At 57.7% G+C, this 24,113-nt stretch overlaps 1 protein-coding gene across 1 annotated transcript; it reads right to left on the bottom strand.

Annotated features, from left to right (window-relative positions):
* Positions 1 to 460: 460 nt before the first annotated feature.
* LOC309583954 (neuronal pentraxin-1-like) lies at positions 461 to 9,214 on the bottom strand (the record flags this gene model as incomplete). Its single annotated transcript, XM_082299843.1, has 6 exons — positions 461 to 670; positions 1,335 to 1,514; positions 4,173 to 4,190; positions 6,063 to 6,295; positions 8,873 to 9,059; positions 9,134 to 9,214. 6 exons carry the CDS (start codon positions 9,212 to 9,214, stop codon positions 461 to 463), a joined length of 909 nt encoding a protein of 302 aa, XP_082155969.1.
* Between the last annotated feature and the right edge of the window lie 14,899 nt (positions 9,215 to 24,113).

Raw genomic sequence — 24,113 nt, 5'->3', positions numbered from 1 at the left:
CCAGGTACGGGAGGGTTCCCAGGTGAGATTTTGGAGTGGATTCGGGCGGTTTTGGGGTGGATTTGGGCCATTTGGGGGTGTTTTGGGGTGATTTTGTGTGGATTTGGGGTGGTTCTGGGTGATTTGGGGCGGTTTTGGGGCGGTTCTGGGTGATTTTGGGGTGGTTTGGGGCGGTTTTGGGGCAGATTCGGGCGGGTTTGGGGTGATTTGGGGTGATTTTGGGGCGCATTCGGGCGGTTTTGGGGTGGTTCTGGGTGATTTTGGGGCGGTTCTGGGCGGTTTGGGGTGATTTTGGGGCGGTTTTGGGGTGATTTTGGGGCGGTTCTGGGCGGTTTTGGGGCGGTTCCGGGCCGGTTCCGGGCGGTTTGGGGTGATTTTGGGGCGGTTCTGGGCGGTTTTGAGGCGGTTCTGGGCGGTTTGGGGTGATTTTGGGGTGATTTTGGGGCGGTTTTGGGGCGGTTCAGGCGCACGGCTCGAAGGGCAGCGTGGTGACTCCGCCGTGCAGCTCCAGCCCCGCCTGGGCCCAGGCCAGGAGGTCGCCACGGGCCGGCGAGCGGCACTGGGCCAGCGCGGCCACCTCGGGCGGGGCCAGGGCGCGGCTCCACAGGTGGAACTCGGCCAGCTCGCCCACGAACGCCTGCGTGGCATCGAAACGGCCCCCGAGGGCGTCCTGCGGGACGGGCGGGCACCGGTGAGCGCCGGCAGCGAGCCCCGGCACAGCTGGGCACAGCTGGGGGCACTCAGACACACCTGGGGGCACAGCTGGGCACAGCTGGGGGCACACAGACACACCTGGGGGCACTCAGACACAGCTGGGCACAGCTGGGGCTCTTCACAGCCACACCTGGACATACCTGGGCACACCTGGGCACAGCTGGAGCTCTCCACAGCCGCACCTGGGCACAGCTGAGCTCACTCAAGACACACCTGGGCACAGCTGGGGGCACTCAGACACACCTGGGCACAGCTGGGGCTCTTCACAGTCACACCTGGGCACATTTGGGGGGCACTCAGACACACCTGAGCTCACACAGCCACACCTGGGCACAGCTGGGGGCACTCAGACACACCTGGGCACAGCTGGGCACAACTGGGGGCACAGCTGGGGGCACTCAGACGCACCTGGGCACACCTGGGGCTCTCCACAGCCACACCTGGACACACCTGGGCACACTCAAGACACACCTGGGCACAGCTGGGGGCACTCAGACACACCTGGGCACAGCTGGGGGCACTCAGACACACCTGGGGGCACACCTGGGCACACCTGAAGCTCTCCACAGCCACACCTGGGCACAGCTGGGCACACCTGAGCCCCCCTCCCCCCCCCGTACCTGCTCCTGGCCCAGCACCAGGACCCCGTGGGGGCGCAGGGGGTGGCCCGGGGCGAGCCCCTCCCCCCGCCCGCGGGGCACCCCGTCCTGGAAGCTCCTCCAGGTGCCCCCCGAGGCCGCCCAGGTGACACAAAGGTGCTGCCACCTGCCCGGGGCCGGTGCCAGCGCCAGCGCCGCCGCCTGGGGGCACAGAACGCCCGGTCAGCCCCGAAGCGTGCCCAAATTAGCCCCGAAGTGCCCCCAAATTAGCCCCGAAGTGTGCCCAAATTAGCCCCAAATTAGCCCCGAAGTGTGCCCAAATTAGCCCCAAATTAGCCCCGAAGTGTGCCCAAATTAGCCCCGAATTAGCCCCAAATTAGCCCCGAATTAGCCCCGAAGTGTGCCCAAATTAGCCCCGAATTAGCCCCGAATTAGCCCCAAATTAGCCCCAAATTAGCCCCGAAGTGTCCCCAAATTAGCCCCGAATTAGCCCCGAATTAGCCCCGAATTGTCCCAAATTAGCCCCGAAGCGTGCCCAAATTAGCCCCGAATTAGCCCCGAATTGTGCCCAAATTAGCCCCAAATTAGCCCCAAATTGTCCCCAAATCGTGCCCAAATTAGCCCCGAATTGTCCCGAATCATCCCCAAATTAGCCCCGAATTGTCCCAAATCGTCCCCGAATTAGCCCCAAATTGTCCCCAAATCGTGCCCAAATTAGCCCCGAATTGTCCCAAATTGTCCCCGAATTGTCCCTGAATCGTCCCCAAATTAGCCCCGAATCATCCCCAAATTAGCCCCGAATTGTGCCCAAATCATGCCCAAATTAGCCCTGAATTGTCCCCAAATCATCCCCAATCGTCCCCAAATTAGCCCCGAATTATCCCCAAATTAGCCCCGAATTGTCCCAAATCGTGCCCGAATTAGCCCCGAATTGTCCCGAATTGTCCCCAAATTGGCCCCAAATCGTCCCTGAATTGTCCCCGAATTGTCCCGAACGTCCCCAAATTAGCCCCGAATTGTCCCCAATCGTGCCCGAATTAGCCCCAAATTAGCCCCAAATTAGCCCAAATCGTGCCCAAATTATCCCCAAATTATCCCCGAATTGTCCCAAACCGTGCCCAAATTATCCCCGAATTGTCCCAAATCGTCCCCAAATTATCCCCGAATTGTCCCAAACCGTGCCCAAATTATCCCCACATTATCCCCAAATTGTTCCCAAATTATCCCCGAATTATCCCCAAATTAGCCCCGAATCATCTCCAGATTACCCCCAAATTGGCCCAAATTAGCCCCAAAACTCCCCAAATTACCCCCAAATTACCGCGAATCATCCCCCAATTGTCCCCAAATTATGCCCAAATTATGCCCAAATTATCCCCGAATCGTCCCCGATTTGTCCCTGGATTCCGCAGAAACGGCACCGAAACAGCCCCAAAATGCCTCAAAAAAACCCTCAAAAAAGCTCTAAAAAACCTCAAAAAAACCCCTAAACCCCCAAAAAATCCCCGAAAATCCCAAAACCCCCCCAAAAAAAACCCCCAAATCCCCATCCTCACCTGGTCGTCCCCCAGCAGCTCCAGCGGGCGCCCGCCCCAAACTCCCCCCCAAATCCACCCAAAAAAACCCCAAAACATCCCCAAAAAACCCAAAAACTCCTAAAGCCCCCAAAAGACCCTCAAAAAATCCCCAAACCCCAAAAAATCCCCCCAAAAAACCCCAAAATCCCCAGAAAAACCCAAAAAATCCCTAAAAAATCAAAAAAAATCCCCCAAAAAACCCAAAAAAATCCCTAAAAAATCAAAAAAAATCCCCCAAAATCCCCAAAAAATCCCAAAAAAACCCCCCCAAAATCCCAAAAAATCTCAAAAAAAACCCAAAAAAATCTCAAAAAAACCCCCAAAAAAATCCCAAAAAAACCAAAAAAATCTCAAAAAAATCCCCCAAAAAATCCCAAAAAAATCCCCCAAAAAACCCAAAAAAATCTCAAAAAAACCCCCGAAAAATTCCCAAAAAAATCCCCAAAAACCCCAAAAAAATCCCAAAAAAATCCCAAAAAATCCCCAAACACCCCCAAACTCCCCCCAACCCCCCCCGCTCACCTGGTCGTCCCCCAGCAGCTCGAGCGGGCGCCCGCCCCGAAATCGCCCCCAAATCCACCCAAAAAAGCCCCCAAAACATCCCCAAAATATCCTCAAAAAATCCGCAAAAAAACCCAAAAAAATCCCCAAAAAATCCCCAATATCCCCAAAAAAATCCTAAAAAAATCCCCCCAAAAAATCCCCCAAAAAATTCCCAAAAAACCCCCAAAAAATCTCAAAAAATCCTCAAAAAATCTCAAAAAATCCCCAAAAAATCCCCCCAAAAAATCCCAAAAAAAATCCCAAAAAAAATCCCAAAAAATCCCAAAAAAAAACCCCCAAAAAAACCCCAAAAAAATCCCCAAAAAATCCCAAAAAATCCTCAAAAAAATCTCAAAAAAATCCCCCAACATCCCCAAAAAACCCCCCAAAAAATCTCAAAAAAATCCCAAAAAATCTCAAAAAACACCCCAAAAAAACCCAAAAATCCCAAAAAAATCCCCCAAAAAATCCAAAAAAAACCCCCCAAAAATCCCAAAAAAATCCCAAAAAAATCCCAAAAAATCCCCCAAAAAATCCCAAAAAATCCGCAAAAAAAATCTCAAAAAATCCCCAAAAAAACCCCAAAAACCCCCAAAAAATCCCAAAAAAATCCCCAAAAAAACCCCCAAAACCCCCAAAAAATCCCCCAAATACCCCCCAAAAAACCCCAAAAAAATCCCCAAAAAATCCCAAAAAATCCCCAAACACCCCCAAACTCCCCCAACCCCCCCCTGCTCACCTGGTCGTCCACCAGCAGCTCGAGCGGGCGCCCGCCCCGAAATCGCCCCCAAATCCACCCAAAAAAGCCCCCAAAACATCCCCAAAATATCCTCAAAAAATCCCAAAAAAATCCCAAAAAAACCCCAAAAATCCCCAAAAAATCCCCAGTATCCCCAAAAAAATCCTCAAAAAATCCCCAAAAAAATCCCCCAAAAAATCCGCAAAAAATCCCAAAAAAATCTCAAAAAAACCCCCAAAAAATCCCCAAAAACCCCCAAAAAAATCCAAAAAAATCCGAAAAAAACCCCAAAAAATCTCAAAAAAACCCCAAAAAATCCGCAAAAAAACTGCAAAACATCCGCAAAAAAACCCCAAAAAAATTTCAAAAAAATCCCCCAAAAAATCCCAAAAAATCCCAAAAAATCCTCAAAAAAATCTCAAAAAAACCCAAAAAACCCCAAAAATCCCCAAAAAATCCCCCAAAAAATCCAAAAAAATCCCAAAAAATCCCCAAAAAATCTGCAATAAAATCTCAAAAAAACCCCAAAAAATCCCCAAAAAAAACCCAAAAAATCCCCCAAAAAATCCCAAAAAAATCCGCAAAAAAACCCCAAAAAATCTGAAAAAAATCCCCAAAAAATCTCAAAATACCCCAAAAAATCTGCAAAAAAACCCCAAAAATCCCCCAAAAAATCCCAAAAAATCCCAAAAAAAATCCCAAAAAATCCCCAAAAAAATCTCAAAAAATCCCTCAAAAAACCCCAAAAATCCCCCAAAAAATCCCAAAAAACCCCCCAAAAACCCCCCAAAAAATCCCAAAAAATCCCCAAAAATCCCCAAACACCCCCAAACTCCCCCAACCCCCCCCTGCTCACCTGGTCGTCCACCAGCAGCTCGAGCGGGCGCCCGCCCCGAAATCGCCCCCAAATCCACCCAAAAAAGCCCCCCAAAACATCCCCAAAATATCCTCAAAAAATCCCAAAAAAATCCCAAAAAAACCCAAAAATCCCCAAAAAATCCCCAGTATCCCCAAAAAAATCCTCAAAAAATCCCCAAAAAAATCCCCCAAAAAATCCCAAAAAATCCCAAAAAATCCGCAAAAAACCCCCAAAAAATCTCAAAAAAACCCAAAAAAATCCGCAAAAAATCCCAAAAAAATCTCAAAAAATCCCCCCAAAAATCCCAAAAAACCCGCAAAAAACTCCCAAAAAATCTCAAAAAAACCCCAAAAAAACTCAAAAAAATCCCCCAAAAAATCCCAGAAAATCCCCCAAAAAATCCCAAAAAATCCCCAAAAAATCCAAAAAAATCCCAAAAAAATCCCCCAAAAAATCCCAAAAAATCCGCAAAAAATCCCCAAAAAATCCAAAAAAATCCGCAAAAAACCCCCAAAAAATCTCAAAAAAACCCCAAAAAATCCGCAAAAAAACTGCAAAACATCCGCAAAAAAAACCAAAAAAAATTTCAAAAAAATCCCCCAAAAAATCCCAAAAAATCTCAAAAAATCCCAAAAAAATCTCAAAAAAACCCCCAAAAAATCCCAAAAAATCCCCCAAAAAATCCCAAAAAATCCCCCAAAAAATCCCAAAAAATCCCAAAAAATCCCCCAAAAAATCCCCCAAAAAATCTCAAAAAAACCCCAAAAAAATCTCAAAAAATCCCAAAAAATCCGCAAAAAAAACCCATAAAATCCAAAAAAAATCTCAAAAAAAAAAACCCAAAAAATCCCCAAAAAATCCAAAAAAATCCCCAAAAAATCCCAAAAAATCCTCAAAAAATCCGCAATAAAATCTCAAAAAATCCCAAAAAAATCCCCAAAAAATCCAAAAAAATCCCAAAAACCCCCCCAAAAAATCCCCAAAAAATCCCCAAACACCCCCAAACCCCCCCTAAACCCCTCCCTGCTCACCTGGTCGTCCACCAGCAGCTCGAGCGGGCGCCCGCCCCAGGCCAGCAGCACCAGCTCGTTGGGCTGCCCGGGCGCGGCGTACGAGAAGGGGGTGCCCAGGCTGGGGGCGCGGCCGGGCCGCAGCCAGAGGCAGGCGGAGAGGGCGCGCAGGGGGCGGCGCACGGGGCCGCGGGCGCGGGCGAACAGGTAATCGGTGCGCAGCGGGAAGGCCACGCGGAACCCGGCCCGGCCACCTGCCCGCCGCAGCCATGGGGAGAGAGAGAAAGGGGAGAAAACAGCACGGAAAAAATCGCGGGAGCGGTCCCCGAAATCCAAAAAAAAAAAAAAAATAAATAAAATGAAATCAATCTTTTTTGCTGTTCAAAAATAAATAAAAAAACCAAGCCAGAAAATGCCGTTTGCCTCCCAAAAGAAACCAACCCAAAAAATCCCGTTTGCCCCGAAAAAAAACCAAACCAGAAAATGCCGTTTGCCCCCAAAAGAACAAACCAAAAAATCCCGTTTGCCCCGAAAAAAAACCAAACCAGAAAATGCCGTTTGCCCCCCAAAAAAACAAACCAAAAAATCCCGTTTGCCCCCCAAAAGAAACCAACCCAAAAAATCCCGTTTGCCCCCAAAAGAAACCAACCCAAAAAATCCCGTTCGCCCTAAAAAAACCAACCCAAAAAATCCCGTTCACCCCCCAAAAAAACAAACCAGAAAATCCCGTTTGCCCCCAAAAAAGACCAACCCAAAAAATCCCGTTTGCCCGAAAAAAAACAAACCAAAAAATCCCGTTCGCCCTAAAAAAACCAACCCAAAAAATCCCGTTCACCCCCAAAAAAACAAACCAAAAAATCCCGTTCGCCCCCCAAAAAAACAAACCAAAAAATCCCGTTCGCCCTAAAAAAAACAACCCAAAAAATCCCGTTCGCCCCCAAAAAAGACCAACCCAAAAAATCCCGTTCGCCCCCAAAAGAACAAACCAAAAAATCCCGTTTGCTCCAAAAAAAAAACCCCAAAAAATCCCGTTCGCCCCCAAAAAAGACCAACCCAAAAAATCCCGTTTGCCCGAAAAAAAAACCAACCAAAAAATCTCGTTCACCCCCAAAAAAGACCAACCCAAAAAATCCCGTTCACCCTAAAAAAATAAAAAAAAAAAAAAATCTCATTTTCCCTCCAAAAAACCAAAAAAAACAACCCAAAAAATCCTGTTCGCCCCAGAAAAAACCCACCCAAAAAATCCCATTCGCCCCAAAAACGGCCCGAAAAGGGCGCTGAAATTGGGGCACAGATGGCGGTGCTGGAGGTACCAAAGGCACCCTGAATCCACCCAAAATTCTCCCCAAATTCACCCTGAATTCCACCCAAAATTCTCCTCTTAAAACCCCCCAAATTCTCCCCAAATTCACCCCCGAAATCAGCCCAAAAATCCCACTCCAGAGGCTCCCAAATCCCCCAAAATTCCCCCAAAATTTGCCCCAAGTTCCCCCCAAATCCTCCCCAAACTCCCCCAAATTCGCCCCCAAAAACCTCCATCCCCAAGGTCCCAAATCCCCCCAAATTCGCCCCCGAAATCGGCGCCAAAATCGGCGCAGAAATGGCGGTGCTGGAAGTACCAAATGCACCCTGAATTCCCCCAAAAATTCTCCCCAAACTCCCCCAAATTCGCCCCAAATTCACCCCCAAAATCAGCCCAAAAATCCCACTCCAGAGGTTCCCAAATCCCAGCAAGTTCGCCCCGAATTCCCCCAAAATCCCTTCTTAAACCCCCCAAAATCCACCCAGAATTCCCCCCCAAATTCTCCCCAAACTCCCCCAAATTTACCCCCAAAAACCTCAATCCCCAGGGTCCCAAATCCACCCCAAATTCCCCCAAATCCACCCCAAATTCACCCCCAAAATCGGCGCAAAAACGCCCGTCCTGGAAGTACCAAATTCCCCCAAATCCACCCCAAAATCCTCCCCAAACTCCCCCAAATGCGCCCCCAAAAATCCCAGTCCAGAGGGTCCCAAATTCCCCCCAAATCCCCTCTCAAATCCCCCCAAATTCACCCCCAGAAACCTCAATCCCCAGGGTCCCAAATACCCCCGAAATCCCCCCAAATTCCCCCCAAAAAATCCCAGTCCAGAGAGTCCCAAATCCCCTCAAAATCCCCCCAAAATCCCCGCTCAAATCCCCCCCAAATTCTCCCCAAAAATCCCAATCCCGAGGATCCCAAAACTCCCGAAATCCCCCAAATTCTTCCCCAAATCCCCGCAAAATTCCCAATCCCAGAAATTCCCCAAAACCCCCCCAAATCCGCCCCCCAAATTCTCCCCGATTCCCCCAATCCTGGGACTCCAAAACCGCCGGAATTCCGGGATTCCCATCCCAGACCATCCCAAAAACCCCCAAAATCCCCCAAATCTCCCCCCAAATCCCCCCCAAAACCCCAAATCCCCCCAAAATCCCCCCAAAAATCCCCAAATCCCCCCAAATCCCCCCCAAAACCCCAAAATCCCCCCAAATACCCCCCAAATCTCCCCCAAAATCTCCCCCCAAAACCCCAAAAATCACCCCCAAAAATCCCCAAATCCCCCTAAAATCCCCAAATCCCCCCAAATCCCCCCAAATCCTCCAAAATCGCCCCCAAATCCTCCCAAATCTCCCCCAAAATCCCCCCCAAAATCCCCCAAATCCCCCCAAAAATCCTACCAAAAATCCCCCCAAAAATCCCCAAATCCCCCCAAAAATCCCCAAATCCCCCCAAAAATCCCCAAATCCCCCCAAAAATCCCCAAATCCCCCCAAAATCCCCCAAACCCCCCCAAGATCCCCTCCCCCCTCACCCGGCTGCTCCTCGTGCTCCTCCTCCTCCTCCTCCTCCTCCTCCCCGCGGTCGCCATGGCGACGGCCCCAGGGATGCTCGGCGTGGTTGCCATGGTTACGGCGGTGGTCACCGTGCAGGTGCAGCCGGTTGCCATGGGAACCGTCCTCCAGCCCGTTCCCGGGCTTCCCGTCGCCGTGGTGACCGCGCTGGTTGCCATGGAGACCGGGCGGGTGGTTGCTAAGGAGCAGGCCGGTGTGGTTGCCATGGTAACCGCGGTTGCCGTGGAAGAGGAGCCCGTCGGGCGTGGAGGGCTCGGCGGCCTTGGCGTGGTCGCCGTGGTAACCGTGGGGATGGTTGCCATGGAGACCGTGGGGATGCTTCTCGTGGTGGTCGCCGTGGAGACCGTGGGGGTCGTGGTTGCCATGGAGACCGCGGGGATGCTTCTCGTGGTGGTCACTATGGCGGTTGCCACGGAGATCATCGTGGTTGCCATGGTGACCATGGGGATGCTTCTCGTGGTGGTCACCATGGTGGTTGCCACGGAGATCATCGTGGTTGCCATGGTGACCATGGGGATGCTTCTCGTGGTGGTTGCCGTGCAGACCGTGGGGGTCGTGGTTGCCATGGAGATCATCGTGGCTGCCATGGAGACCGTGGGGATGCTTCTCGTGGTCGCCATGGAGACCGTGGGGATGCTGGTTGCCATGGAGACCGTGGGGATGCTTCTCATGGTGGTCGCTGTGGTGGTCGCCATGGAGACCATGAGGATGCTTCTCATGGTTGCCATGGAGACCGTGGGGATGGTGGTTGCCATGGAGATGTTCGTGGTTGCCATGGAGACTGTGGGGATGCTTCTCGTGGTGGTCGCTGTGGTGGTTGCCATGGAGATCATCGTGGTTGCCATGGTGACCATGGGGATGCTTCTCGTGGTCTCCATGGAGACCGTGGGGCTGCTGGTTGCCATGGAGACCGCTGTGGTCGCCATGGAGACCGTGGGGATGCTTCTCGTGGTCACCATGGAGACCGTGGGGGCCGTGGTTGCCACGGAGACCGTGGGGATGCTTCTCGTGATGGTCGCTGTCATGGCTGCCATGGAAACCATCATGGTTGCCATGGTGACTGTGGGGCTCCATCTCGTGGTTTCCATGGAGACCGTGGGGATGCTTCTCATGGTGGTTGCCATGGAGACCATGGGGATGCTTCTCATGGTGGTCGCCGTGGTGGTTGCCATGGAGATCGTCGTGGTGGTGGCCATGGTGACCGTGGTGGTTGCCATGGAAACCGTGGTGAGGCGTCTCCTGGTGGTCGCCATGGTGACCGTCGTGGTCGCCGTGGTGACCGTGGGGATGCTGGCGGTGGTCGCCGTGGTGCCGGCCGCCCGGGCGGTTGCCATGGTGCCGGGAGGCGTTGCCATGGAGACGCAGCTGCAGCTCCAGGGCCCCGATTTTCCTCTGCAGGGCCTCGCGCAGCCCCGAGGCGTTCCGGCTCTGGGGGGGGGAGGGGAGCCCAGAGTGACCACGGAGTGACCACGGAGTGACCGCCCCGAAAACCAGCCCGAAGTGACCCCGGAGTGACCCCGGAGTGACCCCCCCCCCCCGGAGTGACCCTGGAGTGACCCCAGAGTGACCACGGAGTGACCCTGGAGTGACCCCTCAAAGTGACCCCGGAGTGACCACCCCAAAAACGAGCCCAAAGTGACCCCGGAGTGACCCCGGAGTGACCCCAGAGTGACCCCGGAATGACCACCCCAAAAACGAGCCCAAAGTGACCCCAGAGTGACCCCAGAGTGACCCCAGAGAGACCCCGGAGTGACCACCCCAAAAACGAGCCCAGAGTGACCCCAGAGGGACCCCGTAGTGACCACCCCGAAAACAAGCCCAAAGTGACCCCGGAGTGACCACCCCAAAAACGAGCCCAAAGTGACCCCTGAGTGACCCCAGAGTGACCCCGGAGTGACCACCCCGAAAACGAGCCCAAAGTGACCCCTGAGTGACCCCAGAGTGACCCCGGAGTGACCACCCCGAAAACGAGCCCAAAGTGACCCCTGAGTGACCCGAGTGACCCCGGAGTGACCACCCCAAAAACGAGCCCAAAGTGACCCCTGAGTGACCCCGGAGTGACCACCCCAAAAACGAGCCCAAAGTGACCCCTGAGTGACCCCAGAGTGACCCCGGAGTGACCCCGGAGTGACCACCCCAAAAACGAGCCCAAAGTGACCCCAGAGTGACCCCAGAGTGACCCCGGAGTGACCACCCCAAAAACGAGCCCAAAGTGACCCCCCCCCCCCCGGAGTGACCCCAGAGTGACCCCGGAGTGACCCCAGAGTGACCACCCCAAAAATGAGCCCAAGCCGAGGCAAAGAGACCCCAAAATGACCCCAAAATGACCCCAAAATGACCCAAATGTGACCCTGGAGTAACCACAGAGTCACCCCCCAAAGTGACCCCGGAGTGACCCCAGAGCGACCCAAAAATGACCACCCCAAAACCAACCCCGAGCTGAGGCAGAGAGACCCCAAAATGACCCCGAAATGACCCTGAAATGACCCAAAAGTGACCCCGAAGGAACAACCCCAACACGAGCCCAAAGTGACCCCAGAGTGACCCTGAAATGACCCCAAAAGTGACCCCAGAGTGACCCCAAAATGACCCCGGAGTGACCCCGGCGTGACCCCCCAAAATGACCCTGGAGTGACCCCAAAATGACCCCGGAATGATCCCAGAGTGACCCTAAAATGACCCCAGAGTGACCTCAGAGTGACCCTGAAGTGACCCCAGAGTGACCCCAGGAGGCCCCGCCCCTCTTCTTTAACCCCTCCCCCAGGCCCCTCCCCCTCCTATTTAACCCCTCCCCCTCCCCTTGCCCCAACCCCCTTAGCCCCTCCCCCCTTTGGCCCCTCCCCTGCCCCCTCCCCCTCCCCCTTGGCCCCTCCCCCTCCCCCTTGGCCCCTCCCCTGCCCCCTCCCCCTCCCCCTTGGCCCCTCCCCCTCCCCCTTGGCCCCTCCCCCCTTTGGCCCCTCCCCCTCCTAGTTAACCCCTCCCCCTCCCCTTGGCCCCTCCCCCTTTGGCCCCTCCTCCTCCCCTTGGCCCCTCCCCCTTGGCCCCTCCCCCTCCCCTTTGGCCCCTCCCCCTTCCCCCATAGCCCCTCCCCCTCCGGCCCCTCCCCCTCCCCTTGGCCCCTCCCCCTTTGGCCCCTCCTCCTCCCCTTGGCCCCTCCCCCTCCCCTTAGCCCCTCCCCCCTTTGGCCCCTCCCCCTCCTATTTAACCCCTCCCCCTCCCCTTGGACCCTCCCCCGGCCCCTCCCCCTCCCCTTGGCCCCTCCCCCTTGGCCCCTCCCCCTCCCCATTGGCCCCTCCCCCATCGGCCCCTCCCCCTCCCCTTTCGCCCCTCCCCCTCCTATTTAACCCCTCCCCCTCCCCCTTTGGCCCCTCCCCCTCCCCTTGGCCCCTCCCCCCATAGCCCCTCCCCCTCCTATTTAACCCCTGCCCCTCCCCTTGGACCCTCCCCCGGCCCCTCCCCCTCCCCTTGGCCCCTCCCCCTCCCCATTGGCCCCTCCCCCCATCGGCCCCTCCCCTTTCACCCCTCCCCCTCCTATTTAACCCCTCCCCCTCCCCTTTGGCCCCTCCCCCTCCCCTTTGGCCCCTCCCCCTCCCCCGGCCCCTCCCCCTCACCTGCAGCTCCCGCAGCCGCTCCCGCAGCCCCTGCAGGGCCCTCAGGGACCCTTCGGCCTCTTCCTCCTCCTCCTCCTCCTCCCGCCCCTCCCCCTCCCCCTCCTCCCGGCACCGCCCGGCCCCGCCCCCCAAGGCCCCGCCCCCTCCGAGGGCCACGCCCGGCCAGGCCACGCCCCCTTCGGCCGGGGGGGGGAGGGGCGTGCAGAGGAAGCGGAGGGGGGAGGGGCCGAGGGGGGAGGGGGGTGGGGGAGGGGCGGCGGCGGCGGCGGCGGCCAGGAGGGTGAGGAGGGGGAGGAGGGGGAGGGGGCGGGGCACGGCGGGGCGCTTCGATCGGTTCATTAATTAACCAATTAACGGCCGCTAATTAACGAGCGAGCCAGCCACGGTGGGGGAGGGGCGGCGTCCGGGCGGCTGCGGGGGGGGGAGGGGTGAGCGAGGGCCCCTCCCCCACCTTTGGGACCCCCCCCCCCCCCACCCCTTTAATTCTCCCACCCCTCCCCCCCCCTCCCCCCCCCAGCCCCTCCCCCACCTCCGGCGCCCCCTCTGCCCCTCCCCCACCCTCGGAATCCCCCTCTGCCCCTCCCCCACCCCCTGTCCCCCCTCCCGCCCCTCCCCCCTCACCTTTCTCACCCCTCCCCCACCCCTCTGTCCCCCCTCCCGCCCCTCCCCCCTCACCTGTGTCGCCCCCTCCCCTCTCCCGCTCCGGCCGCCGGTGCCTCTTAATGGTCTTTACTGGGATTTACTGGGACGGGCGAGGGGGGAGGGGCGGGGGGGGATCAGGGCGGCTCAAGGGGGGGGGAGGGGCTGGACAAGGGGGGAGGGGCCGGCGCTGCCCAGTCCCGACCAGTCTGGACCAGTTTGGGGGTTCTGGGCTCCCAGTTCAAACCAGTTTGGGGCTCCCAGTTCAAACCAGTTTGGGGCTCCCAGTCTGGACCAGTTTGGGGGTTCTGGGCTCCCAGTTAAAACCAGTTTGGGGCTCCCAGTTCAAACCAGTTTGGGGCTCCTAGTTCAAACCAGTTTGGGGCTCCCAGTCTGGACCAGTTTGGGGCTCCCAGTTCAAACCAGTTTGGGGCTCCCAGTTCAAACCAGTTTGGGGCTCCCAGTCTGGACCAGTTCGGGGCTCCCAGTTCAAACCAGTTTGGGGCTCCCAGTCTGGACCAGTTTGGGGGTTCTGGGCTCCCAGTCTGGACCAGTTTGGGGCTCCCAGTTCAAACCAGTTTGGGGCTCCCAGTCTGGACCAGTTTGGGGGTTCTGGGCTTCCAGTCTGGACCAGTTTGGGGCTCCCAGTTCAAACCAGTTTGGGGCTCCCAGTCCCGACCAGTTTGGGGGTTTGGGGCTCCCGGTCCGGACCAGTTGTCCCTTTCCAGTCCAAACCAGTATGAACCAGTTCCTCCCAGTCCGAACCAACCCAAACCAGTTCAACCCAGTGCCTCCCAGTATAAACCAGTACGAACCGGTATAAACCAGCCCAAACCAGTTCCTCTCAGTACAAACCACTCCATCCCAGTATGAACCAATTCCTCCCAGTCCAAACCAACCCAAACCAACCCAAACCAGCCCAAACCAGTCCCTCCCAGTATAAACCAGTTCGTCGCAGCCCAAACCCACCCAAACCAGTGCCTCCCAGTATAAACCAGCCCAAACTAACCCAAACCACTCCAAACCAGTATAAACCAGTCCCTCGCAGCCCAAACCAACCCAAACCACTCGAAACCAACCCAAACCAATCCAAACCAGTAAACACCAGTTCAAACCATTCACTCCCAACCCAAACCAGTCCAAACCAACCCAAACCAGTCCCTCCCGGCCCAAACCAACCCAAACCAGTCCAAACCAGTATAAACCAGTCCAAACCACTCACTCCCAACCCAAACCAGTCCAAACCAGTAAAAACCAGTCCAAACCAGTCCAAACCAACCCAAACCAGTCCAAACCAGTCACTCCCAACCCAAACCAATCCAAACCAGTAAAAACCAGTCCAAACCACTCACTTCCAACCCAAACCAGTCCAAACCAGTATAACCCAGTCCCTCCCGGCCCAAACCAACCCAAACCAGTCCAAACCAGTCCAAACCAACCCAAACCAGTTCAAACCAGTCACTCCCAACCCAAACCAATCCAAACCAGTAAAAACCAGTCCAAACCACTCACTTCCAACCCAAACCAGTCCAAACCAGTATAACCCAGTCCCTCCCGGCCCAAACCAACCCAAACCAGTCCAAACCAGTCCAAACCAACCCAAACCAGTTCAAACCAGTCACTCCCAACCCAAACCAATCCAAACCAGTAAAAACCAGTCCAAACCACTCACTTCCAACCCAAACCAGTCCAAACCAGTATAACCCAGTCCCTCCCGGCCCAAACCAACCCAAACCAGTCCAAACCAGTCCAAACCAACCCAAACCAGTTCAAACCAGTCACTCCCAACCCAAACCAATCCAAACCAGTAAAAACCAGTCCAAACCACTCACTTCCAACCCAAACCAGTCCAAACCAGTATAACCCAGTCCCTCCCGGCCCAAACCAACCCAAACCAGTCCAAACCAGTCACTCCCAACCCAAACCAGTCCAAACCAGTCACTCCCAACCCAAACCAATCCAAACCAGTAAAAACCAGTCCAAACCACTCACTTCCAACCCAAACCAGTCCAAACCAGTATAACCCAGTCCCTCCCGGCCCAAACCAACCCAAACCAGTCCAAACCAGTCCAAACCAACCCAAACCAGTTCAAACCAGTCACTCCCAACCCAAACCAATCCAAACCAGTAAAAACCAGTCCAAACCACTCACTTCCAACCCAAACCAGTCCAAACCAGTATAACCCAGTCCCTCCCGGCCCAAACCAACCCAAACCAGTCCAAACCAGTCCAAACCAACCCAAACCAGTTCAAACCAGTCACTCCCAACCCAAACCAGTAAAAACCAGTCCAAACCACTCACTTCCAACCCAAACCAGTCCAAACCAGTATAACCCAGTCCCTCCCGGCCCAAACCAACCCAAACCAGTCCAAACCAGTCACTCCCAACCCAAACCAGTTCAAACCAGTCTGTCCCAGTCCGAACCAGTCCAAACCAACCCGAACCAGTCCAAACCAACCCAAACCAGTATAAACCAGCCCAAACCACTCCCTCCCAGCCCAAACCAGTCCAAACCAGTCCGTCCCAGTCCAAACCAGTACAAACCACTCCGACTCCGCCCATTCCCAGTAAAATCCAGGAACCCTGGAATTCTTTAATGCCCCTCCCCCACCCCTCCCCCCTCCCCCCAAACTCCGCCCCTCCCCCACCCCTCGGACCCCCTCCCCTTTTCCCAACCCCCCCCTCCCCCCCCCCCCCCCCAAATTTGGGGGGGTGGGGGAGGGGCTCGGGGTGGGGGAGGGGCCTGGGTGGGGGAGGGGGCTCGGCCCCGCCCCTCCCCCTCCTGGGTTCAGTTCTCGATGGCGGCTGGGAAAGGAAAATCCCAAAAATTCCCAAATTTCTCCTCAAAAATCCCCCCCCCCCCCCAAAATCCCCCAAATTGCCCCCAAAATCCCAAATTTAGACCCCAAAATTGCCAAATTTCTCCTCAAATCTCTCCCAAAATCCCCAAATTTCCACCCCAGGACCCCCCAAAATCCCCAACCCCCCAAATTCTCCTCAAATCTCCCCCAAAATCCCCAAATTCCCCCCAAATCCACCCAAAATCCCCCTGGACCGCCCCCCCAAATCCCTAATTCCCCTGAATTCCCCCCAAAAAGCCCAAGCCCCCCCCCCCCAAAATCCCCCCAATGGATCCGAGACCCCCCCAAACGCCCCCAAAATCCACCGGAAGCGCCCCAAAATCAGCGCCCCCCCCCCCCAAATCAGCGCCCCCTCCCCAAATTCCTCCCCACAACCCACCCAAGCCATCAGGGGGCGCCAACGTCGCCGGCGCGGGGCCCTCGGGGGCGCTCTGGCCGCTCAGCTCGTTGGTCGGCGTTTCCTGGAACAAAATGGCGGCACCCACCTCAAACACCACCATCTGATTGGCCAGTGCTGCTGTCAATCAAACGGCTCAACCAATCACCTGGTCGAAGAGGTGCACGGTGACGTCATCGAAGAACGACACCGCTTTCCGCTTCCGGCTGGAGCTCAGTCCCACTTCCGGCGGGCGCCGCGGAGGCTTCAGGAGGCCGCGGAGGCCGCGCCCGTCCCAGCGCGAAACCACGAGCGGGACGGGGCCCCCCGAGGCCTCCTCGGGCCCCGCCGCTTCTTCCTCGTCCTCCTCGTCCTCCTCGTCGTCCTCCGGGTCCCCCCGGGCGGTTTCGGCCGCGCCCCAGCGCAGCGGGAGAGGCCGCAGCGCCAGCGGGGGCAGCGACAGCGAGAGGCGGGAGGCCTTGGCTGAAGGGAAAAGGGGGAAAAACGGGGGAAAAGGGGGGAAAACCAGGAAGAAATGGGGGGAAAAAAGGGGGAGAGAGCGTCAGGATGAGTCGCAGGAGGGGCAAAAAGGGATTGGGGGGGATAAAACGGGGTTTGGGGGGCTCGAAATGCGCCCAGGACACCCCAAATGAAGGCCGGGGGACCCGAATGCCTCCAGAGCCCCCAAATCCCGCCCCGAAATTCCTCAAATCCTCCGAAATGCCCCAAATCCTCCCCGAAATCTCCCCCCAGGACCCCCAAATGCGTCCCCAAATCCCCTGAAATGCCCCCAGGACCCCCCAAATCCCAAAAATCCCCTCCCAAACCTCCCCAAATCCTTCAAATCCTCCCCAAAATCTCCCTAACCGGCCCAAATTTCCCCCAAATCCCCCCAGATTTCCCCCCAAATCCCCCCAGGACCCCCAAAATCCCCAAATTTCCCCCCCCCAAATTCCCCCAGGTTCCCCCCAAATCCTCCAAATCTCTACAGAACCCCCAAAATCCCGAAACTTCCCCCAAATTTTCCCCCCAAATCCCCCAAATCCCGAAATTTTCCCTCCAGAATTTCTTCAGGAACTGCCAAATCCCCAAATTTCCCTGCAAAATCTCCCCAAATCCCCTCAGGACCCCCCAAAATCCCAAAATTTTCCCCCCAGAATTTCCCCAGGACCGCCGAAATCCCTAAATTTCCCTGCAAAATCCCCCAAATTTCCCCAAAATCCCCAAATTTCCCCCCAAACCCCCAAAATCTCCCCCCAAATCTCCCAAGGACCCCCCAAAATCCCCAACTTTCCCCCCCAGAATCTCCCCAAATCCCTTCAGGACCCCACAAAATCCCCCAAATCCCCAAATTTCCCCCCAAACCTCCCCAGGATTCCCCAAAATCCCCAAATTTTCCCCCCAAAATTTCTCCAGGACCCCCCAAAATCCCCAAATTTCTCCACAAAATCCCCAAATTTCCCCCCAAACCTCCCCAGGACCCCCCAAAATCCCCAAATTTTCCCCCCAAAATTTCTCCAGGACCCCTCAAATCCCCAAATTTCTCCACAAAATCCCCAAATTTCCCCCCAAACCTCCCCAGAACCCCCCAAAATCCCAAAATTTTCCCCCCAAAATTTTTCCAGGACCCCTCAAATCCCCAAATTTCTCCACAAAATCCCCCAAATCCCCAAATTTCCTCCTAAACCTCCCCAGAACCCCCCAAAATCCCCAAATTTCCCCCCCAAAATTTCTCCAGGACCCCTCAAATCCCCAAATTTCTCCACAAAATCCCCCAAATCCCCAAATTTCCCCCCAAACCTCCCCAGGACCCCCCAAAATCCCCAAATTTTCCCCCCAAAATTTCTCCAGGACCCCTCAAATCCCCAAATTTCTCCACAAAATCCCCAAATTTCCCCAAATTTCCCCCCAAACCTCCCCAGGACCCCCCAAAATTTCTCCAGGACCCCCCAAATCCCCAAATTTCTCCACAAAATCCCCCAAATCCCCAAATTTCCCCCCAAACCTCCCCAGAACCCCCCAAAATCCCCAAATTTTCCCCTAAACCTCCCCAGGACCCCCCAAAATTTCTCCAGGACCCCTCAAATCCCCAAATTTCTCCACAAAATCCCCCAAATCCCCAAATTTCCCCCCAAACCTCCCCAGAACCGCCCAAAATCCCAAGATTTCCCCCCCAAAATTTCTCCAGGACCCCCCAAATCCCCAAATTCCCCCAAACCTCCCCAGGACCCCCCCCCAAAATCCCCAAATTCCCCCCCCCCACCCCACAAATCTCCCCAGATTTCCCCCCCAAAATCCCCAAATTTACCCCCCCAAATCCCCTCCCCCCCCCCAAAAAAAACCCCTCGCCCCTCCCCCACCTCTGATCTCGGCGCTGCTGCTGGGGGGGGGGGAAGGTGCGGGGGGGGAGGGGCTCCCCCCCCGCGGGGGTCCCTCGGCGTCGCCTCCTCCTCCTCCTCCTCCTCCTCCTCCTCCTCGGGCGGCCCCTCCCCCCCCCCGCCGCCCCTCCCCCACCCCCCCGGCCCCTCCCCCCCGCCCCTCCCCCCCCCCCAGCAGGCGGCGCGTGACGCCCTCGCTCAGCGTCACCCGCAGCCGCTCCTGCGCCACCTGCGCGGGGGGAGGGGCGCCCGGCCCCGCCCCCACCGCCGCCCCTCCCCCACCGCCGCCGCCAGCGCCCCGGCCCGCGGGGGGGAGGGGCGCCCTCGGGAGCGCTTTTGGGGCCGTTTCGGGGCGGTTTGGGGAAGTTTCTGGAAGGTTTGGGGGCGTTTCCGGCAGGTTTGGGGAAGTTTCTGGAAGGTTTGGGGGCGTTTCCGGCAGGTTTGGGGAAGTTTCTGGAAGGTTTGGGGGCGTTTCCGGCAGGTTTGGGGAAGTTTCTGGAAGGTTTGGGGGCGTTTCCGGCAGGTTTGGGGAAGTTTCCGGGAGTTTCGGGGCCGTTTCCGGCAGGTTTGGGGAAGTTTCTGGAAGGTTTGGGGGCGTTTCCGGCAGGTTTGGGGAAGTTTCTGGAAGGTTTGGGGGCGTTTCCGGGAGTTTCGGGGCCGTTTCCGGCAGTTTTGGGGAAGTTTCTGGAAGGTTTGGAGGCGTTTCCGGGAGTTTTGGGGGCGTTTCCGGGAGTTTTGGGGGCGTTTCCGGGAGTTTTGGGGCCATTTCCGGGAGTTTCGGGACCATTTCCGGGAATTTTGGGGGCGTTTCCGGGAGTTTTGGGGGCGTTTCCGGGAGTTTCGGGACCATTTCCGGCAATTTTGGGGGCGTTTCCGGGAGTTTTGGGGGCGTTTCCGGGAGTTCTGCGGAGGTTTCCGGGAATTTTGGGGCCATTTCGGGGTGTTTTGGGGGCGTTTCCGGGAGCTTCGGGGACGTTTCCGGGAGTTTTGGGGCCATTTCCGGGAATTTTGGGGCCGTTTCGGGGCGTTTTGGGGGCGTTTCCGGGAGCTTTGGGGGCGTTTCCGGGGGTTCTGGGGACGTTTTTGGGGACGTTTTTGGGGAGATTTCGGGGTTTTTTTGGAAGGTTTTGGGGTTTTTTGGGGAGGTTTCGGGGTTTTTTGGGGGCGTCCTTGGGGAGGTTTTGGGGGAGGTTTCGGAGCATTTCAGGGACCCCCTCAGGGAAGTTTCGGGGGAAGTTTTGGGGCCCTTTGGGGACATTTCGGAGCATTTCGGGGTCTCCCTTCGGGACCTTTTTGGGGACGTTACGGGGCTTTTTGGGGACATTTCTGGGGACGTTTTTGGGGGCGTTTTGGGGCATTTTGGGGACGTTTTTGGGGACACCTCGAGGCGTTTCGGGGACATCTCCGGGCATCTCCTCAGGGGCGTTTTCGGGGACATTTTTGGGGACACCTCGAGGCATTTCGGGGACCCCCTCGGGGAGATTTTTGGGGACCCCTTGGAGCATTTTGGGGACACTTTCGGGGGCGTCTCCGGGCGTCTCCTCGGGGACCCCTCGGGGCGTCTCGGGGACGTTTTTGGGGACACTTTCGGGGCCATCTCGGGGCGTCTCGGGGACGCTTTTGGGGGCGTTTTTGGGGACGGGTCCCGCTGTCGCCTCGGGGACCCCCTCGGGGACATTTTCGGGGCCACCTCGCGGCGCTTCCTCGGGGACCCCTTGGGGGACCCCCTGCCCCTCTTTGGGGACCTCGGGGACCCTTTTGGGGACCGTTTCGGGGACCCCGTGGGGGACTTGGGGCTCCTCCTGGGGGACCCTTCCAGGGATGTTTGGGGACACCTCGGGGGGTCCCCTTGGGGACAGCGCTGGGGGGACCTCGGGGACCCCTTTGGGGACATTTGGGACATCAGGGACTCCTCTGGGGACATTCGGGAGCCCTTTGGGGACCTTGGGGACCCCTTTGGGGACATCTGGGACATCAGGGACTCCTCTGGGGACATTTGGGACCCCTTTGGGGACATTGGGGACATCGGGGACCCCTCTGGGGACATCTGGGACATCAGGGGCCCTTCTGGGGACATTTGGGACCCATTTGGGGACGTTGAGGACCCCTCTGGGGACATTTGGGATATCAGGGGCCCTTCTGGGGACATTTGGGACCCATTTGGGGGCGTCGGGGACCCCTCTGGGGACATTTGGGACATCTGGGACCCCTCTGGGGACATCTGGGACCCCTTTGGGGACATTTGGGAGCCCTTTGGGGACATCTGGGACCTCGGGGACCCCTTTGGGGACATTTGGGACCCATTTGGGGACGTTGGGGACCCCTCTGGGGACATTTGGGACATCTGGGACCCCTTTGGGGGCGTTGGGGACCCCTCTGGGGACATTGGGGACCCCTCTGGCGGCGTCGGGGACCCCTTTGGGGACATTTGGGGACACCCCCCCCCCGCGGTGCCACCCGGGGGGTCCCTGGGGGTGTCCCCAAGGGGGTCCCCGGCTCCTGGGGACCTCGGGGTCACCTCTGGTGGCCTCGGGGACATCGCCGGGGTCAAAGGGGCCGTCCCTCGTCCCCAAGGTGCCACTGCCGGAGCCACCGGCGACGTTCTTGGGGGCACCGGGGGCGGCTCCGGGGGCAGTGTCCGGTCTTGGCTCAGTGTCCGGCCTTGACCCAGCAGTGTCCGGCCTTGACCCCAAGGTGCCACCTCTGGTGACAACGGCGACGTCCCTTGGGCCAGCGATGACCGGTCTGGGGTCAGTGTCCGGTCTTGGGTCAACAATGGCTGCTCTTGACCCAACGATGACCCATCCTGGGTCAGTGTCCGGCCTTGTCCCCACGGGGTCATCTCCAACGCCAACGGCGACGTCCCTTGGGCCGTTGACCTTGCTTGGGCCAACGATGACCCCTCTTGAGCCAACAATGACCGTTCTTGGGTCAATGTCCGGCCTTGACTCAACGATGGCCAATCTTGACCCAATGATGGCCAGTCTTGGGTCAATGACCGGTCCTGACCCAGTGATGACCCCTCTTGAGCCAACGATGACCGGTCTTGGGTCAGTGGCCCGTCTTGAGCCAACGATGACCGGTCTTGGGTCAGTGGCCCGTCTTGAGCCAACGATGACCGGTTTTGTCCCCAAGGTGCCATCTCCAGTGATAAAGGCGACAAGGCCCCATCTTGACCCAACGATGACCGGTCTTGGGTCAACAATGACCCCTCTTGACCCAACAGTGACTGGTCTTGACCCAACGATGACCCCTCTTGACCCAGCAATGACCGGTCTTGAGTCCATGATGACCCATCTTGGGTCAGTGTCCGGCCTTGTCCCCACGGGGTCATCTCCAACGACAACGGCGACGTCCCTTGGGCCGTTGACCTTTCTTGACCCAACGATGACCGGCCTTGACCCAACGATGACCGGCCTTGACCCAACGATGACCAGTCTTGACCCAACGATGACCGCTCTTGTCCCCAAGGTGCCACCTCTGGTGACAAAGGCAACGTCCCTTCGGCCAATGACCTTTCTTGACCCAACGCTGGCCGCTCTTGAGTCAATGTCCGGCCTTGTCCCCAAGGTGCCATCTCCAGTGCCAAAGGTGACAGTGACCGGCCTTGACTCCACGATGACCCCTCTTGGCTCAGTGTCCGGCCTTGTCCCCACGGTGCCACCTCTGGTGACAACGGTGACGTTCCTTGACCCAACGATGACCTTTCTTGACCCAGCGATGACCCCTCTTGACCCAACGATGACCGGTCTTGGGTCAGGACCTGCTCTTGGGTCAACGACGACCCATCTTGGGTCAATGTCCGGCCTTGTCCCCATGGGGTCATCTCAAGGGACAAAGGTGACGCCTCTTGGGCCGTTGACCTTGCTTGGGTCAATGATGACCGGTCTTGGCTCAGTGCCCAGTCTTGACCCAAGAATGACCCCTCTTGACCCAGTGATGACCTTTCTTGGGCCAACAGTGACCGGTCTTGGGTCAGTGTCCGGTCTCGGGTCAACAATGGCTGCTCTTGACCCAACGATGACCCATCCTGAGTCAGTGTCCGGTCTTGTCCCCACGGGGTCATCTCCAACGCCAACGGCGACGTCCCTTGGGCCGTTGACCTTGCTTGGGCCAACGATGACCCCTCCTGACCCAACGCTGACCCCCCATGACCCAACGCTGACCGCTCTTGACTCCGCGCCGCCCCCTCCTGCCTCATTGTCCGGCCTTGTCCCCACGGCGCCGCCGCCGGCGACAAAACCTCCCCCTCCCCCACGGCCCCGATGTCCTCAGCGCCCGCCTCGGCCGGTGACCCCCGCTCGGCCCTGAGGGACGAATCGTCCCCTCCGCCATCCCCCCCTCCCGCCGGGGCCGGCCGGCCGCTCTCCGGCCACGCTGCACCGGCCTCCGGGCCGCAGCCGCAGGGCGACGTCGCCTCCGCGGCACCGCCGCGGCACAGGGGGCACCGCGGGAGCGTCCGGGGCGCGCCGAGGGGACAACGCCCGGGGATGCCGGGAGGGCCTTTTGGCATTGCCGCTGATGACGTCACCGCCGCTGATGACGTCGCCGCCGCCGATGACGTCGCCGCCGATGTCACCTCGTGCTCCTCCAGCCGGATGAAATACTCGCTGCCCCCCGAGGGGCTCCGCGCCCCCAGCACCGGCAGCACCCCCGGGGACAGCTCGGGGCCAGCGTCAGCCCGCGGGCACCGGCCCCGCTCCCACAGGCACTCGAAGGCCAGGCCGCCCCCCCGGCCCTGAGTGACCGTCAGGACGTCCTCGGGGTCCGGCAGCGCCGTCGTGTCCAGCAGCGGGAAGGGCGATGGGGGCGAGGGCGGTGCGGGGGGAGGGGACGCGGGGGGACCCCCCAGGAGGGCCGAGAGGCGCCCGTGGAGCTGCTCCAGGGTGGGGCGCTGGGCGGGGGGCAGCCGGCAGGACTGCAGCAGCTCAAACCTGGGGACAGAGGGGGGGTTTGGGGACATCGGGGGGGTTGGGGACATCGGGGGGGGTTGGGGACATCGGGGGGGGTTGGGGACATCGGGGGGTTTGGGGATATTGGGGGGGTTGGGGATATTGGGGGGGGTTGGGGATATGGGGGGGGTTTGGGGACATCGGGGGGGGGGTTGGGGATATTGGGGGGGTTGGGGACATCGGGGGGGGTTGGGGATATTGGGGGGGTTGGGGATATTGGGGGGGGTTTGGGGACATCGGGGGGGGTTTGGGGATATTGGGGGGGGTTGGGGACAGAGGGGGGGTTGGGGATATTGGGGGGGTTGGGGATATTGGGGGGGGGGTTTGGGGACATCGGGGGGGGTTGGGGATGTCAGGGGGGGGCGGAAATTCCTCCAGTGCCC

This window comes from Coloeus monedula (assembly GCF_965178545.1).
Source record: "Coloeus monedula genome assembly, chromosome: 34".
NCBI classification, from domain to species: domain Eukaryota; kingdom Metazoa; phylum Chordata; class Aves; order Passeriformes; family Corvidae; genus Coloeus; species Coloeus monedula.
Note: the sequence above shows the minus strand (reverse complement) of the source record. Positions and strands in the feature narration are given on the sequence as shown.